At 39.1% G+C, this 16,254-nt stretch overlaps 1 protein-coding gene across 1 annotated transcript in view; it reads left to right on the forward strand.

The window, feature by feature from the left end:
* LOC145481549 (mannosyl-oligosaccharide 1,2-alpha-mannosidase IA-like) overlaps nt 1–16,254 on the forward strand; it is a 29,513-nt gene that overhangs the window by 3,553 nt on the left and 9,706 nt on the right. Inside the window, exons 3-8 of the mRNA XM_081460038.1 lie at nt 3,306–3,521; nt 4,025–4,105; nt 6,154–6,248; nt 7,548–7,671; nt 8,175–8,268; nt 8,622–8,737. Of these exons, the coding sequence (XP_081316164.1) occupies nt 3,306–3,521; nt 4,025–4,105; nt 6,154–6,248; nt 7,548–7,671; nt 8,175–8,268; nt 8,622–8,737 (726 nt within the window). The remainder of the gene's footprint in view (nt 1–3,305; nt 3,522–4,024; nt 4,106–6,153; nt 6,249–7,547; nt 7,672–8,174; nt 8,269–8,621; nt 8,738–16,254) is intronic.

Genomic DNA, 16,254 nt, shown 5'->3' on the forward strand with positions numbered 1-16,254 from the left:
TGATCGGTTGGAAAATGCTCTGTGGTGTACTTGTGAGAGATGTACAACCATACCGAAGCAAAGAGAATGTGTTTGTTGCTGAGAACAGCTGGAGTAGGTCACCAAGATGGAAGGTACATTTTTGCTGACATTTTGCAGGCAATTGCAATGGATGCAGTTAGTGGAAGAGGAAGTTTATTTTTAATTGTAAATTGCTCGCAGAATTGAACTGTTGGCTTAAATAAATCCCCAGTTTAATGCTTTTGATCTGATTTGTCTTCATCTTTATGTTACTGGCATCACAGAAACTGACAAGTTTTCAATGGTGTGTTTAAATTGGGCAGATGTTTTCCACCTCACAAGTCTGTGTTTTTACTTATAAGATGTGGATACTTTTTGCTCGTACTCATACGTCTTTGCCTAGGTTTCTTTACACTTGTGGACTACGTGGACTCTTACGAAATACGCAGTGACTTTACATGTAAGATGCAAAGTGAAATCGATGTCTTTGACGTGAAATGTGAAATTGACATACCTTATCAGTACTGAAGATTTTTTGTGAGAATTGTAATTTGTATTGTTGGAAAGCTAAGCATATGTAATAAATTTTGGATAGAAGAAAAAAGTATATACAACTTTTACATGCGTAAACCAGCGGAAGGAAAATTGACTCTGCAAGTGTGTTTTTCATATCACATGTGTCGTGTTTACTGGCATCGATACTTGGCAAAGCATGGAGCAAGATTACAGCTTCCTTTTTTACCGTAGCACTGCTTTCATTAGCAACTGTAATTCCCAAAAATAATGTGAATGAAAAAAAACCGTCCTTAATTAATGATGAATTGTGTCGATAAAATTGAAACCAAATTGCAACACATTGCAGACAAAATATTATTTACAGGTGGATATGGGATTTCGCTATTGCAGGACTTGTTATCGGTAATTGTCGATATATAGATAGGACTGATGTACAATTAACTACTTCTCCCAATGTATTTCAAATCAAATTAGACAGCATTTAAAATTTGTAAGTATTTTAACTCATCCCTGGCTGTCAAGGCCGATTATTAAACACGCTCTGAGTTTTCAGTTCACACAGAAGATTTATAAATCGCAAAAATGCTTTTTCGATAAAAGAAAACCAAAGCAGGTTAGTCTGACATGTAATTTAAAGAAATCTGCAGGACATTTGAAGTTCCCACGGTACCCTAAGAAATTTGATAAATTCACCCAAAAAAATGCATGTAGTCGCTATGCATCAATGAACACAAAAACACGAAAAACCTTGTGCCAGTCTACAAAAAATAATGAATCAAAGTTTGCAACATGGAAGCTTTTTTATAAATACTGGTAAGACTGGTAAATGAAGAATAGAATTTCATTCAGCCATTTTCCCTGTTATTATAGAAAAAAAGCGCAAACTGATATGTACATGCAAAACCCGTGATTCACACCGTTTTAGCATCTTTTCAGGAAAATATATTAAGCCTGAAGGGTTGAAAATTTCTGGCGACTAAAATACTTGTGCTGGTGACCAAACCTGAAAACTTAGGGGCCAGCTGGCCCCAAGGTTTTTTCTTGAAATCCGAGTCCCTGTCCAGCAAGGAGCTTCAATTTCTTGCGCGGAAATAATATTTACCAAATCAAGTCAATGACAGTTCTGCCGGGCAAAAATATTAAGAAAAAATGAAAAGTATAACTGATAGCTACCTCTTTTCGTTCCTTGTGATGCGCTGTTAGCTTACAATGCATGCCTTTACAAGGGCCTTCTGTTGAAAAATTGTCGGAAAGCATTTTTCAATGACCTACTTCTTTGTGTTTGCACCCACAAGCTCAAATTGGCATTCAATTTTGAAACAGTCGTCTGTGAAATGCTCGTTGTACACATACACATTTTGGGGTTTTTTTGGCATGAATCTCTCATCCCGACGTAGCTGTTCGAACCACTTCTTTGGCAATTTTTTGTTCTTTGCAGGCAAATTAAGGAAAGTCACTCTGCTTTCCCTATCCTTTTTGGTTCAGGTTTTTCAGCTCAGGGCCCAACATTTTAGCTCACAACTGAATAAACGAATTTAGAACAGAAAAGGAGAGCTTTAGCCTTTGAGCTTCACGCCAATTCGGACTGAATGATGTCACAGATATGCAGCCTGGCCTTCAAGATCCTTTCAAAATGGCGCTCCCAGTGTCGAACTTTTCTCGTCTTTTTCATTGGGATCGCATCCACTTCAGAAGCTAAAACAAGGGTGAGTAACTCAACTCAATCTGAACTTTTTATTGGTGATGGAAAAAAATACACGGTTTTTGGAGTGACCTTCTCCTTTAACAATGCAAAGATTTCTTGCCCTCTCCAGGTTTTTATACTCTGGGGGTTGGCAGGTATGCATCAATGTCTTCACTAGTGAGAATATGGAAAATACGCCACCCGAGTTGCAGATGTAGTTTCATGTCAATTTTATGAGTAGTGTATCTTCCAGTATGTTTAGTCTAAAAGAATGGATCATCATCCGCACTGTAAAGAGCTTTCAAGAGCTGATTTTCTTTTGTTGCAGTCCTCTGCAGTGTGTGACTTTTCTAAATTAGACTTTTTTAAATTTGTTTACATCATAATGCTAAATCTCAGCATTTATACATCTATATGTATCAGAAACTGGAATGTTAGTGGTAAATCTTACTTTAATTTGAATGGACAACCTACTAGAAATTTAATTAAAAGTATTTTGGCTTTCTTTATCGTTAGTTACAGAGTTGCTAATTCTGAGAAGGTAACTGGGTCGGCTACATTTAGAATTCATTCCATACTTAACTAGTAGTAACTTTGACTGCTGTAAGTGCTGTTTAAATAGAATTGTGGGCAAATACATGTAACAGTTAATAGTTCAGGCCTCCTGTTGTCGTCTTTGTTCAAATTCTCTGACATAACTTGACACAACTCCAGAGGTTGTTAAGACTGTTTATGAAATTTGATTTCACAAAGACCCACTTTTCGAGATTGCTTTTTAAGTCACTCCAATGCCATTTGCTACGATACAAATTAAACATAGACAGTTAATACAATGCTAAAGGGAAATCTGGCAATACAAAGTCTTTCATCGACACTTACACATTTGTGGATCCTCGTTGGTACTTAATACTTCTTTCATAATCTTCTTGATATTATAACAACCTCAATACAACTCTGCTCCACTACAATCCATCAAATTTCAAAATGTCCATTCAATTTCCCACTAGGCCATCCTGCAAAGAAGTATGGGTATCTGGGAAGACCCAGGTCCCTAGACTAGGGGCCAGGCCTTAGCAAATCTAACACCTCCATTCTCTTCCTTTAGATGATGCAACATGCATGGACAGGATATGTTAACCATGCTTGGGGTAGTAATGAATTACGACCAATTAGCAAATCAGGACACTCAGCCTCAATATTTGGGGCGTCATCATCTGGTGCTACAATAGTTGATGCTTTGGACACCCTTTACATTATGGACATGAAGGAAGAGTTTGAACGTGCTAGGAAATGGGTAGCTATGTCTCTTAGCTTCAATCATGTGAGTATCATCTACTTCAGAAACAAAATCACACTGTTTCTATATTAGTGGAACTAGACTGCTTCAACCATTTTGCTGTAATATTGGGGATGGGGGAAGGTGCACTTATTGTTTAGCATGATAGACTCTGGATCAAGTAGTCTGGATTCAGTCCCTGGCCAGAGTCACCTGTGTTTTGTTCTTGGCCAAGACATTTTACTCATTCAGTTTGAGTAAAATATGCTCAAGTATATAAATGAGCACTACTAAGTTTATTTTACAGAGGGGTTAAAACCTTGCGATAGACTAGCATCCCAACCAGGGGAAGCAAACATACTGCTAGCTACTTCATGGTGCTGAAATCAGGACAAGACACTTCAGCCTGATGAGGATTTTATTTCAAGCTTAAAAGCAGGAGAGTTATGCATGAGATCTGATTAGATTTCATTGAACCGGTTTGGTGAAAAAAATAACAAGAGAGTTTCTCCCAGAACTTACCGAGTTGTTGTGCTTACTTTTCATAGGCATCAGATGTATCTGTATTTGAAACTACAATTCGATTTCTTGGTGGACTCCTGTCAGCCTATGCATTCAGTGGAGAGGAGGTTAGCATAATTATCATAATGAAATATCAGTGCCTGACATTATGTAACAAGCTGATATCTCTTTTTGTATGTACAGTATGTATCTCTTAAAATTCAAAGAGTTCTAGCATAGACTTGTAATTGATTCCTCTGTCCCAACATGGAAGTTTAAATTTGCTGTAGGATGATTTTTTTGCATTCATACTACATATAACCACGTGGTAATGTTTTTTGACTGTTGACTGATCATTAATGGCATAAATAAATGTTAGTGATTTCTTGAGTATACTTCTTAAAACAGTATTGCTGGAGACTAACTGAATGGCAGAGTAATAACCAACATTTTTTGCGAGCGTGTGGATATCAGCATCGAGTTGTTAGCATATGGGAGTTTTTAGTGTAGAGTGCACTATTGGGATGGTTTAGGGGTCTGCTGTTCGCTAAGGCACTAACGCCATATGCACTAACACCATAAGGTGTAAACTTAAATGTTTGTTTAATCAATTAATTTCAATTAATCAATTTGCCTTGTGGGAAGGGAGCTGAGTAGGGTAGGTACCCCAGTGCATTACGCAAAACGTGTCATACTTACGTTGCTTTCTTCGATAACATGACTAAAATATATATATGGTTTTGCAAATCTCATGCTATCCTTGTGGTGCCATTCTCTTAAGAACAAAAGCAATTTGCTCCAAACGTATGCGCAGATTAGTTAGCGTCAAAGGCGACTATATGTTAGGTGAAAGATACATTTCATACGGGACTATCCACGAATGTTCTGTGCTTTCCCTTGTGGTAGAACATAAAATGTACGATGCATGCATTCTACATTGCTAGTATGATAAACTCTGTTCTCGAGTTCAGATGACCACTTTTTAAATTTTTTATAATATGTGATATCACACTCTCGTTTTGGCTGGGGATAGCGGTTGTATTTCAGGTAACTTCAGTTCTCCTTTTTTAGTACAAAGAATGCTACTCTGACTGCGTATCTTTTGGAATCTTCCCTACCTTGATTCAAGAAATGTCGTCTGCTGTTTTATAACTATTGTGTGTTTGCCAGGGTTGAAATAGAGAATGGGAACATATTGCTTCACCTTAGCAGCTTGTTTGTTTCCCCTTCTATGAAAGAGAGCCCAAAGTTCATATTCAGCCGATACTTTCCCACCTTAGTTACATGTAAAACAAGTAAATTTCGGACAAGAGAAACTTCGTTACTATTGCCGCATACTCCTTGGCACTTACTGAAACCTCCAATTAATTTCATCAGTTGCCGGTGAGGTGACTCACTCACCGATGTGGGATATCTCTACCTTCAATAATCATTGGAACACTCCTCAGTTGTATTACTCGATAGCATAGGATATTAGTTTGATGTGATTTTATTGTTTACACCAACTCGGCTGGCAACAGAATTAGAACGCACTATTCCATGATTCGATGTGACTATTTGATAATTAAATTAGTTCTTGTTTATTGGTGAAATGAAAATTTACGTTTTGAATAAAACAAAATCGTTCCTCTTTGACTTTTCAGCAGATATTTAACTTTTATATCCCATTTATCTCTAGCAGTGAGTTAAAAAAAGTGCACCTCTTTCTTATATTTTCGTGGAAACAAAAGTATCTTGTTGCATACATTGGCGAGGAAAACAAAATTATCAAATTACAAACGTTGGCGTGAAAAGTAATGCTACAAAATGAACGAAACTCAAGATTAAATAGCACAACGGTAATTGTAAGTTATTTTTGGGCAAAATACAAACATGAAACACACACACTGCTAAGATTATGTCTTATCAAGTTTTTGTCGGCTCATACTCTGCAAAGGGGAAAAGGCCTAGTTGACTACCAAGGGAGAGAACAGCAGGGGTGAGGACCTATGTGACTAATGCATCAGAGCCGTAAATTACATTCTGCACTATCTGAGATTGTCTCACTAGTTTCGTTTGTTACCTTGTTAACAGGAAACCCTTAAAGACACAAATGAAATCTGAATCATCGTGGTTTCTTAAGCTCCCTATTTATATAGTGACTACAGCAATCACTTTTTGTCAATTTGGTCATTAGGTATTTAAGGTCAAAGCCAAGGAAGTTGGTGACAAACTCCTTCCAGCATTCAACTCACCAACAGGAATACCATGGGCCATGGTCAATTTTGCCAGGTAGGATTCAACTGTGATGCAGTTATCAAAATTACTCTCATAATGTAGTGTTTCTTTTAGAGCCAGACGCTATTAGAAAATCTTTGCCAGATAATGGATTGCTGTTCTCCTTTTCAGCTACCTTTAAGGCACCTCCCCTCCAATAATGCAATTGGCTTAGAGTTTAAAAGGTGGGGGCAAGTGAAAACTGAAACCTGCAGGTCCAATGGGCAAGTGTATTTCAGAGTTGTTCTGTTGCCCTGATAGATGTGTGTCTCATGGGTTTCATTAGGGACCTTAAGCACCGACGACAACGAGCCCAGAGGACAACGACCAGAAGTAAAATTTCCCCTTACCACGCTACTGCGCATGCTAAACTCGTTGTCCACGTGAAGTTTAGGACGTCAAAACGTCAGGTTTGCCGTCCTAAGCGAATGTGAGAAAGTATTGATCTATTTGCGCCGTGTTTCAGGCAGAAAATGTAAATTAAACTATTGAAATGAAAGTTGGTTATTTATTTAACCTCTTGGCTTTGTATTAACTAGATTTTACGGCGAGTTTAGAGTAGAAATCGTTGGTAATAAGATTATTTTGGGTTTGTCGATTTGTCCGTTGTTGAATTTGCTTGTCAGTGAAAGTAGAAAATTAAATGAATTCAGAAATTGAAAAATGACTCTCTATTTCATTTTCCTCTGGTTCCTATCTACACATAGGCTTTCGCTTATGTTTTTAGGATAGAATTTTATACCATGAAGGTCGTTTTAGATTATATCGGGCCAAAAATTCGGCATCATTCATCTCTTCGAATGAAAACCTGCTATGAGAAATCGGGATTTTTCGACATCAATTACTCATGTAGGACTGAAAATTTGTTGTCATCGATAGTACCGTTTTCGTAGCTCTAGAGAAACAGGTCTTGGAACTCGTGAAAGACATGACAAAATTTTTCGATAGTTTTAGGTCGATGTTTACAAGAACTTAATTCTGTTTACATGTACTCGCAATTGGTTTTCACGCTGTGAATGACGTCCTTGACCCAGTCCTACACAGTTTTACTTGTCGTCGTCGTCCCATTTGTCGTCGGTGCTTAAGGTCCCTATTAACTTTTGAAGTAGGAGGACACTCATAGATGAGTAAGCAGGAAGAATGGGACACTTGAACTGAACTTTTCTATGAATAATTTGAAAGTAGGCGAGTATGAACTCTTGTCTACCCTGGTACTGGTACCCGGGTCCCATCTTCTATTGATTATATGACTGTTTATCTGAGCAAAGTTCTAAGATCTGGTTTTGAATCGTCTTCTCATTGTGCTTACCCTAGTGGCAGTGGACATAACTGGGGGTGGGCATCTGGTGGATGTTCCATTCTAGCAGAATTTGGAACTATGCACTTGGAGTTTGTTTATCTGTCAAAGATCACAGGAGACCCAATCTATGCTAAAAAGGTAAGCTGTGTGGGAAGCAAATGTACCATGAAGGTTAATAGTGAGATTAGAGTAGACTATTCGGTACATATAAACCTCTTCAGAAATTCTTGGAAGTCCCTGTTGTTGTACTTTTTTAAGGTAATAATAATCATATCTTCTGACAAGTTAATGGAATAAACATGTGTTTTAAATGTAGTTCTAATGTCTTTGGCTGTTCTAAAAACGTCCCAAGTGGTTTATTTTGTGGACAAAATCATCAACGGACTTAACTTTTACTTTGTTATTTTGTTTTCTTGGCGCACTTGTAAACTAGCTGGTGCATCCTGTAGACTCTGCTTATTAAGTCTATAGGACGCCCCATTACCATAACTAAGTTTGCGACCAATTAAAATAAGCTATGTCTTTGTCCATGTCTAAACTAGAGGTTATTGTGAGTTTTTAGCATGTAGTTCATACCCAGGTAAGTTACAGTGTATGTATAGATAGTGACAGTAGACTGTAGTTTGTTCTATCTGGTCTAGGTGAACAGAGTGCGAGAAGTTCTGGATCAGATAGACAAGCCAAATGGATTGTATCCAAACTATTTAAATCCCAGAAGTGGGGTTTGGGGCTCACGTAAGTTCAATGTTTTCAGTTCTGCAGTCACTGTGATATTAATAGATAAATATGTTTTCACAAGAGCTGTTTGTTTTAAAGACATCCTGATTTAGCTGGTGTTCAACTGTCATTTTTGTGGCATGAATTGTCCAGAAATATTCTTAAATTACATGTAAGTCCCCTGGACAGGATACTATTTCATCTCAGTTAACACAGAAATGTATGGCAAATAGTTACATATTTATTGCCCAATACACCACATGGGACTAAGGGCAGCAGAAAAGCCTGCTGTTGGAAATTGACCAGAATCTATAAGAAAAATGTCTAGTGATAAATGACATATTTACCTAAACCTTCTCTGAAATCAATAGAGCATGTTTCCCTGGGTGCCCTTGGAGACAGTTTTTATGAGTACTTGATCAAGTCATGGGTTATGAGTGGACAAACAGACAATGTGGCCAGGAGGATGTATGACAAAGCTGTGGAGGTTTGTGTTAACTAGCCAGCATTACACTGTCTTGCCTGTGATATCAGAACAAAACCTGAAACAGAAACACATTTTTATGGAGTGCTTTACTTTGTATGTCTCATAACTAATCAGATATGAGATCACTGTATGTGTTCAGGAAGGACTGGATAATGCAAGACACTCAGGTCTAAGACCATTACTATGTTGTCTTACATGGCTTTAAATGTCTATGCTATGCTTTAGTTGAGGTCGTTGAGTACCTAGCATTAGGAAAACTACATGTACATGACCTGTAACATATTGGCACGTGAGAATTAGCACCTATTGTATATTATATTTTGTGTACGCATATTTAAGTAGGATAGCACATTATGTAAATGTAGAAAAAAGCACACACATCCACGCGGTGTGTATGAACAAGCAGAATAAACCTATTCGACAACACACTACATGGTGGCAGCGTTTTACAAGAATAATTTCTAGAGTTAAATCAAGAGAGGCCAGCAGAAGCGAATTATGGCAACAGCAACGTCTTTTGCGTCGCCACAGATGAACTGGGACGCTCCTGATCCGATAACTGCATTCGCAAGATTCAAACAAAAATGTCAACTTATGTTCTCAAGCGTTCTCAAAGACGCCGATGACGAAGAAAAAGTGAGCTATATTTTACTCTGGTCGGGTGAAAAAGGCCTGGATTTATACAACAGTTGAACATTCACAAAGGAAGAAGACAGGAAAAAGCCTGCCATTGTTTTCGAACGGTTCGAGAATCAATTGGAACCGAAGACGAGTCATCGAATTCACAGATACACACTACAAGGAATGCGACAAGAACAAGGTGAGCCAGTGGATGATTTTATCTCAAGATTAAAAAATCTAGCAGCAAAATGTCAATTTCGCGACAATGCCGAAGTCGAAGACAGAGTTTTGGATCAGCTCATTTGGGGGTCAAGAAATCCCGATGTCCAGAAGTCTCTCATAAGCCGAGACAAATCATTGACGCTTACAGCCGCTATTGAGACTGCAAGAAGCTACGAAGCGACAAGTAAACACATGAAGACACTGGCAGGAAGTAGCGAAAGCCATCAAGAGGGTAGAAGTATAGATGCCATTTATAAAGAACAAGAAAGGGAATCCTGTAACAACTGCGGAAAACAACACCCGAGGAACAAATGTCCAGCCTACGGTACGTTATGTCGAAAATGCGGCAAAGCTAATCATTGGCAATCTGTCTGCCGATCCAGCAAACGGAGACAACTTAACCAAGGAAGAAAACCGGCCTTCAAAAAAGTTATTCACACGATTGAAGACAGGGGCGACGAGGAAAATGATGAAATTCTGACAATCAGTACCATCGAGGTTAACATTATAGAAGACACGCAACATTCAACACACGACACATGCGATGAAGTCTTTGCAACACTTGAGATAACTCAGCCAGAAAAGAAGCGGAAAATTAATCTTCAATGCAAGGTAGACACAGGTGCACAGAGCAATGTTTTGCCTATCAGGCTACTTCGCATAATCGCCCCAGAGAAGTTTGACGACGAAGGAAACCCCAAACCAGAAGCACTGGAAAAGAATGAAGCCGTCCTTTCAGCATATGGTGGCTCTGTAATTAAGCAGCTTGGCACTATAAACATCCCTTGCAAGTACAAAGAGAAGAAGATTAACTGCATTTTCTACGTCACAGACACTTCAGGGCCAGCTATTCTAGGTCTAAAAGCGTGCACTGCTCTAAAACTGGTCACCCTACACTGTACACTAAGAACAAATCAATTAGACCAGGCTGATTTAACTCGCAGTGTCAATGCCCCAGCTCAAAATTCGGGTACTTGCAAGAAAAGCTTGAGTTACATTGGAAGTCATGTACCACTGGAAGAGCGGCCATCAATCACAAGTAAACAAGAGCTGATGGAGATGTACCCAGAATGTTTCAATGCCACAGTTGGATGTTTTGACGACTATACGTATCACATCACACTGGATCCTGAAGTATCACCGGTGGTCCATGCACCTCGCAAAGTGCCCATAGAGTTGAAAGATAAATTACAAGCCGAATTACATGAGATGGAGAGTCAAGATATCATTGCAAAAGTAATGCAACCTACAGATTGGGTTAACTCCCTGGTTATTAGAGAAAAAGAAAATGGGCGACTCCGTTTATGCCTCGATCCTAAGGACCTGAATAAGGCGATCAAAAGATAACATCATCCCATACCCACTCTAGAGGAAATCACACCCAAATTAGCAGGAGCAAAGCTTTTTAGCAAGCTCGACGCTCGCAATGGCTATTGGAATGTCAAACTAGATGAGAAATCCTCGTATCTGACAACCCTTAATACACCATTTGGTCGATACCGTTTCCTCAGGATGCCGTTTGGCCTACGAATGAGTCAAGATATCTTCCAATTCAAGATTGATGAGACGTATCGTGATTGCCAGGGAGCCATTGGCATTGCAGATGACGTCACAGTCTATGGAAAGAACGACCAAGAGCATGATTTACACCTACATGAAACCATGGAACGTACCAGAAAGGCTGGCATCAAGCTCAATGACGAGAAGTGCGTTATCAAAACAAAGGAGTGCAATTTCTTTGGTATGCTTTACACACCAGACGGCGTCAAGCCCAGCCCAGATAAAGTCAGAGCCATAGAAAATTTAGAACTGCCCAAAGACAAGAAGGAGCTTCACACCTTTTTGGGGATGGCAACTTACATGAGCTCATTCATCCCCAATCTAGCTGAGCACACTGCCCCCTTAAGAAACCTCTTAAAGGAGAACGTTGACTTTGCATGGAATCCATCACATTCGAAAGCCTTTGAGAAGGTGAAGTCACTGATATGTACCACAACGACCCTGGCGTACTATGACAGAAATGAACCAGTTGTCCTTCACGTTGACGCATCAATTAAGGGCTTGGGCGCAGCTCTCTTCCAAAAAAACAAGCCAATAGCCTTTGCATCGAAAGCACTTACGCCTGCGGAGACCAGATATGCTAACATCGAACGGGAACTATTAGCTGTGGTCTATGGCTGCGAAAAATTCCATTCGTACCTCTATGGAAGATCGTTTGTGGTTAAAACAGACCATCGCCCCCTAGAACAGATCCATAAGAAGAACCTGATGCAAGCACCTCCACGCCTTCAAAGAATGCTATTGCGTCTACAACCCTACGACTGCGTTATCAAATATCTTCCAGGGAAAGAAATGGTTACAGCCGATGCCCTGTTGCGCCTTTCGCCGTTGGATGAATTTGAAGTATCAGACATGAATGTGAAAGTTCACCACCTAATCAGAATCACCCCAGCTAAAATAGAAGAGTTCAAAGAGGAAACTGCAAAAGATGAAACCCTGCAGCTTCTATCTCGTCAGGTTATACAAGGTTGGCCCAATAGTGGGAAGAAAATTGTTCTGGCGCTAAAACCGTACTGGCCCCTACGAGATGACATATCAGTAGAAGATGGGCTGATACTTCTTGGAAGCCGTGTTATAGTACCTGAATCCTTGAGAGGCAACATCTTGCAGCAAATCCACGGAGGGCACTTTGGTGTAGAAAAATGCAAACTACGAGCAAAATCCTGTGTTTATTGGCCAAGCGTATACAAAGAAATAGAAAACCTTGTAAATTCATGTTGCGTTTGCCAGAAGTACCACAATTCTCAACAAAAGGAGCCTATGATACCATCAGAGATCCCTTCAAGACCATGGCAAACATTGAGCGCAGACCTGTTCTACGTCCAACAGTCGTGGTTCCTCATAGTTGTCGACTACTATTCCAAGTTCCCATTTGTCAAGAAGCTTCACAACCTCACAACCGGAGCCGTTGTTAATGAGATGAAAATGCTATTTGCAGAAAATGGAATCCCAGAATCTCTTCAATGCGACAACGGTACTCAGTTTACATCCGGCGAGTTCCAACAGCTGGCAAGCCAATATGGCTTTGCAATTGTGACATCATCTCCCCATTACCCACGTGGCCATGGGTTCGTTGAACGCCAAGTCCAAACGGTTAAGAAGACGATCCTAAAATGCAGAGAAACAAAAGAAGACATAGATCTAGCCCTGTTAGCTCTACGAACAACGCCCCTGAGTTCCAATATATCATCACCGGCTGAATTACTGAATGGCCGGGTATTCAAATCCACACTTCCTGGTAAGATCCAGCCATCAAAGAACCAAGAAGAAGTTAGAAATTGGCTTAAAGCGAGACAAGACAACCAATGCTACTATTACAACAGGCACACCAAAGAACTCCCTGAACTACACAGGGACCAAGCCATCTATGTACAAGATCCCGTGAGAAAGACATGGAATCCTGCTAGAGTCATAGATCAGGGAGAGACCCCTCGCTCGTATCTTATAGAAACTGAAACTGGTGCTCAACTACGAAGAAATAGAATCCATCTCAGACCAAATAATGCTTCCAACAACTTAGCAAACAACTTGTCGAATTGCATTCCTCAAGGAAGTATGACTGCACAATCTTCAAGCGCCAATCCACGAGAGTCCACCACAGCAGGCAATTCAGCAAACAACCCATCGAGTGGCAATTTGATTATACGGCCCTCAAGCGCCAACCCACAATGTCCCACCTTAACAGAAGCCGAGAAAGGACCAAGAAAATCTCGCGCGGGACGTGAAATCCGAGCACCGGAAAGACTTAATCTCTGACGCTTGCTTTAGTAGTTATTATTAGCATGATACATGAACACTAGACAGAAAATCCCTATATATTCTAATTTTATTCATTGTCAACGTACATATAAGATACGTGTACCTGAGACATTGGCCCGAATGAATATTTTGTTTTTGTTTGTTTTCATTTCAACTAACATAGTTTTTTAAGAGAAGGGGATGTAACATATTGGCATGTGAGAATTAGCACCTATTGTATATTATATTTTGTGTACGCATATTTAAGTAGGATAGCACATTATGTAAATGTAGAAAAAAGCACACACATCCACGCGGTGTGTATGAACAAGCAGAATAAACCTATTCGACAACACACTACATGACCTGCCAGCTGTCCTATGGTGACCTAGTTGCAGATGACCCTTTGAATTATGTGGTATTTTATTTGCCTGCAAAAACAGAAGAATTTGTTCCAATACTCCCTTAGGACTTCCCTGCCTCACAATGTGCCACCCTCCCTTCTTCCCTTTCTCCTTCCCTATGTCCTTCCTGCCATGTCTTCCTGGATCCGCTTACCCCTCCTCCCTCCTTTACTTTTCCATTTCCCCTTGAATGAATGAATGAATGAATGAATGAATGAATGAATGAATGAATGAATGAATGAATGAATGAATGAATGAATGAATGAATGAATGAATGAATGAATGAATGAATGAATGAATGAATGAATGAATGATTAGATTCATGTTACAAAAGGGACCAGAAAAGTGTTCCTTTTTGTAACCTTTCTCAAGTTCCCTTTTGTAACCTGGCTGATGTGTTTTCTAACTTGTAAATCTGCTCTATTTAGTTGCAGTTTTCTTCTTTCTTTTATCTTTCTGTTTAGGAGGAATGTATTAAATGCTGAAACTTGTTATTTTGGCGAATGCAGATTTAAGCCGGCTTAAATCTTCCAATGCAAATTAGCTATTTATAGCTTTCGTATCATTTAACGCTTATTTTTACTGAATTTTACACTGAAGGCCTCTATTTTCGTTAGCTTCATTTTTTTTTTAAACTAGTCGGATATTACGTCCGTTTCCGCTGAGCATTGGAGCAATAACAGCCAAAATACTATTACCAAAATACCTCATAACATGGTAACATTTCAGGAAGAAATTACCACGATTTTAGCTCTAAAGCTGACCCTGCGAGAGAAAATTTAATCTGTATTGAGGTTATCCATAGTTTTACTGACTTAGGTCGATTTTTCACTCCAGTTCAAAGCAAACTTGAGCGCATTTCATCTTAAAAGGAATAGCTGCTGATAATGAATTTCAAGTAAAGCAATGACCGATGGTTTCGGTTGTTGTTGTTGTTCTTTTTTGTTATTTTGATGCCTTTAACTTAAGTCAACAAAATAACACCTAAAACTTTTTGTAGCTTTCGTGAAGTGTTCTGCAGTCTTGTATTTTTGTAGTTTAGATTTAAGCTTCTCCTTTTATCGGAGCACGAACGTGTAAGTTTTTATTTGTCAGAGAAGATTGCTGTTAGACCTTTGGTAAAGGACACGTGTTTCGTAAGGTTCGTAAGTTGACAAAATGATTTGACGTTCCGTTTTCTGTTACTAAGTTCCCCATAGTATTTTGCTTTGCATTTGAACCTTTATTAACAATTATTGAGACGGAGTTGTCCAGTGAGGTTTTTCATCTCCTGAAAGGTTGACTGTTGCTGTCAAGAACTTATACTGCGTTCACGTTTATTAAATGTCATGACTTATTAAAACTCCTACGATCTGCATAAGTTTATTTATGTTTCATTCAATAACGGATATACAAATCAGCACTTGATAGGCTACCATAGTCTGCCGAAAGTTTCGCGATCAGCTGCATGTGCAGCGGTTTTGCCCGATCGTGACTAAAACACTACACGAATACATACGAATAACATAAGGATACATACGAGTACATGCAAGTGACATACGAATACATATGAGTACATTCGAGTACCATACGAGTTCATACAACATACAATTACTTACAAGTAACATACGTATACATATGGACATATATATGGACTTTAAATGTACTTATGTTAAGAGAATAATCAAAATTTGCAAATTTGAAAAAAAAGATAGACCGTTTTACTCCTTACTTGAGGAAAGGGAGAGAGGTTCAATTCAATGTGGCACATGTGGCAAATGTGGCACACGTGCATGTGTGCAGTACCCGCGCACATGTAAAAATGTCATGTAACAAGAAAAATAGTACATTTGGTGTTTATTACCCTCCTGCCATCGTATTTTGCTCCTATGTATTCGTATGTAACCTGTATGTTACCGTAAGCGTCTGTATGTATCCGTATGTTACTCGCATGTACTCGTATGTTACTCGTATGTATTCGTATGTACTTGTAAGTAATCGTATGTACTGGTATGTATCCCTATGTTACTCGTATGTATTTGGATGTCACTCATATGTACTGGTATTTACTAGTCAGTGTATATACATTTCATGTTTATTACCCTCCTGCCATCGTATGTTGTTCCTATGTATTCGTATGTAACCAGTATATTCGTATGTAACCTGTATGTTACCGTATGCGTCTGTATGTATCCGTATGTTACTAGTATGTATCCATATGTTACTCGTATGTACTCGTAAGTCACTTGTATGTACTCCTAAGTACTCGCACGTACTGGTATGTATTCGTATGTCACTCTTATGTACTCGTAATTACTCGTATGTACTGGTATGTATCCCTGCGTTACTCATATGTACTTGTATTTCACTCGTATGTACTCGTATGTATTCCTTAGTACTCGTATGTACTGGTATGTATCCCTATGTTACTCATATGTATTCGTAAGTCACTCGTATGTACTCCTAAGTACTCGCATGTACTGGTATGTATTC

The sequence above is a fragment of the Orbicella franksi genome, chromosome 3 (assembly GCF_964199315.1).
Source record: "Orbicella franksi chromosome 3, jaOrbFran1.1, whole genome shotgun sequence".
In the NCBI taxonomy this organism is placed as follows: domain Eukaryota; kingdom Metazoa; phylum Cnidaria; class Anthozoa; order Scleractinia; family Merulinidae; genus Orbicella; species Orbicella franksi.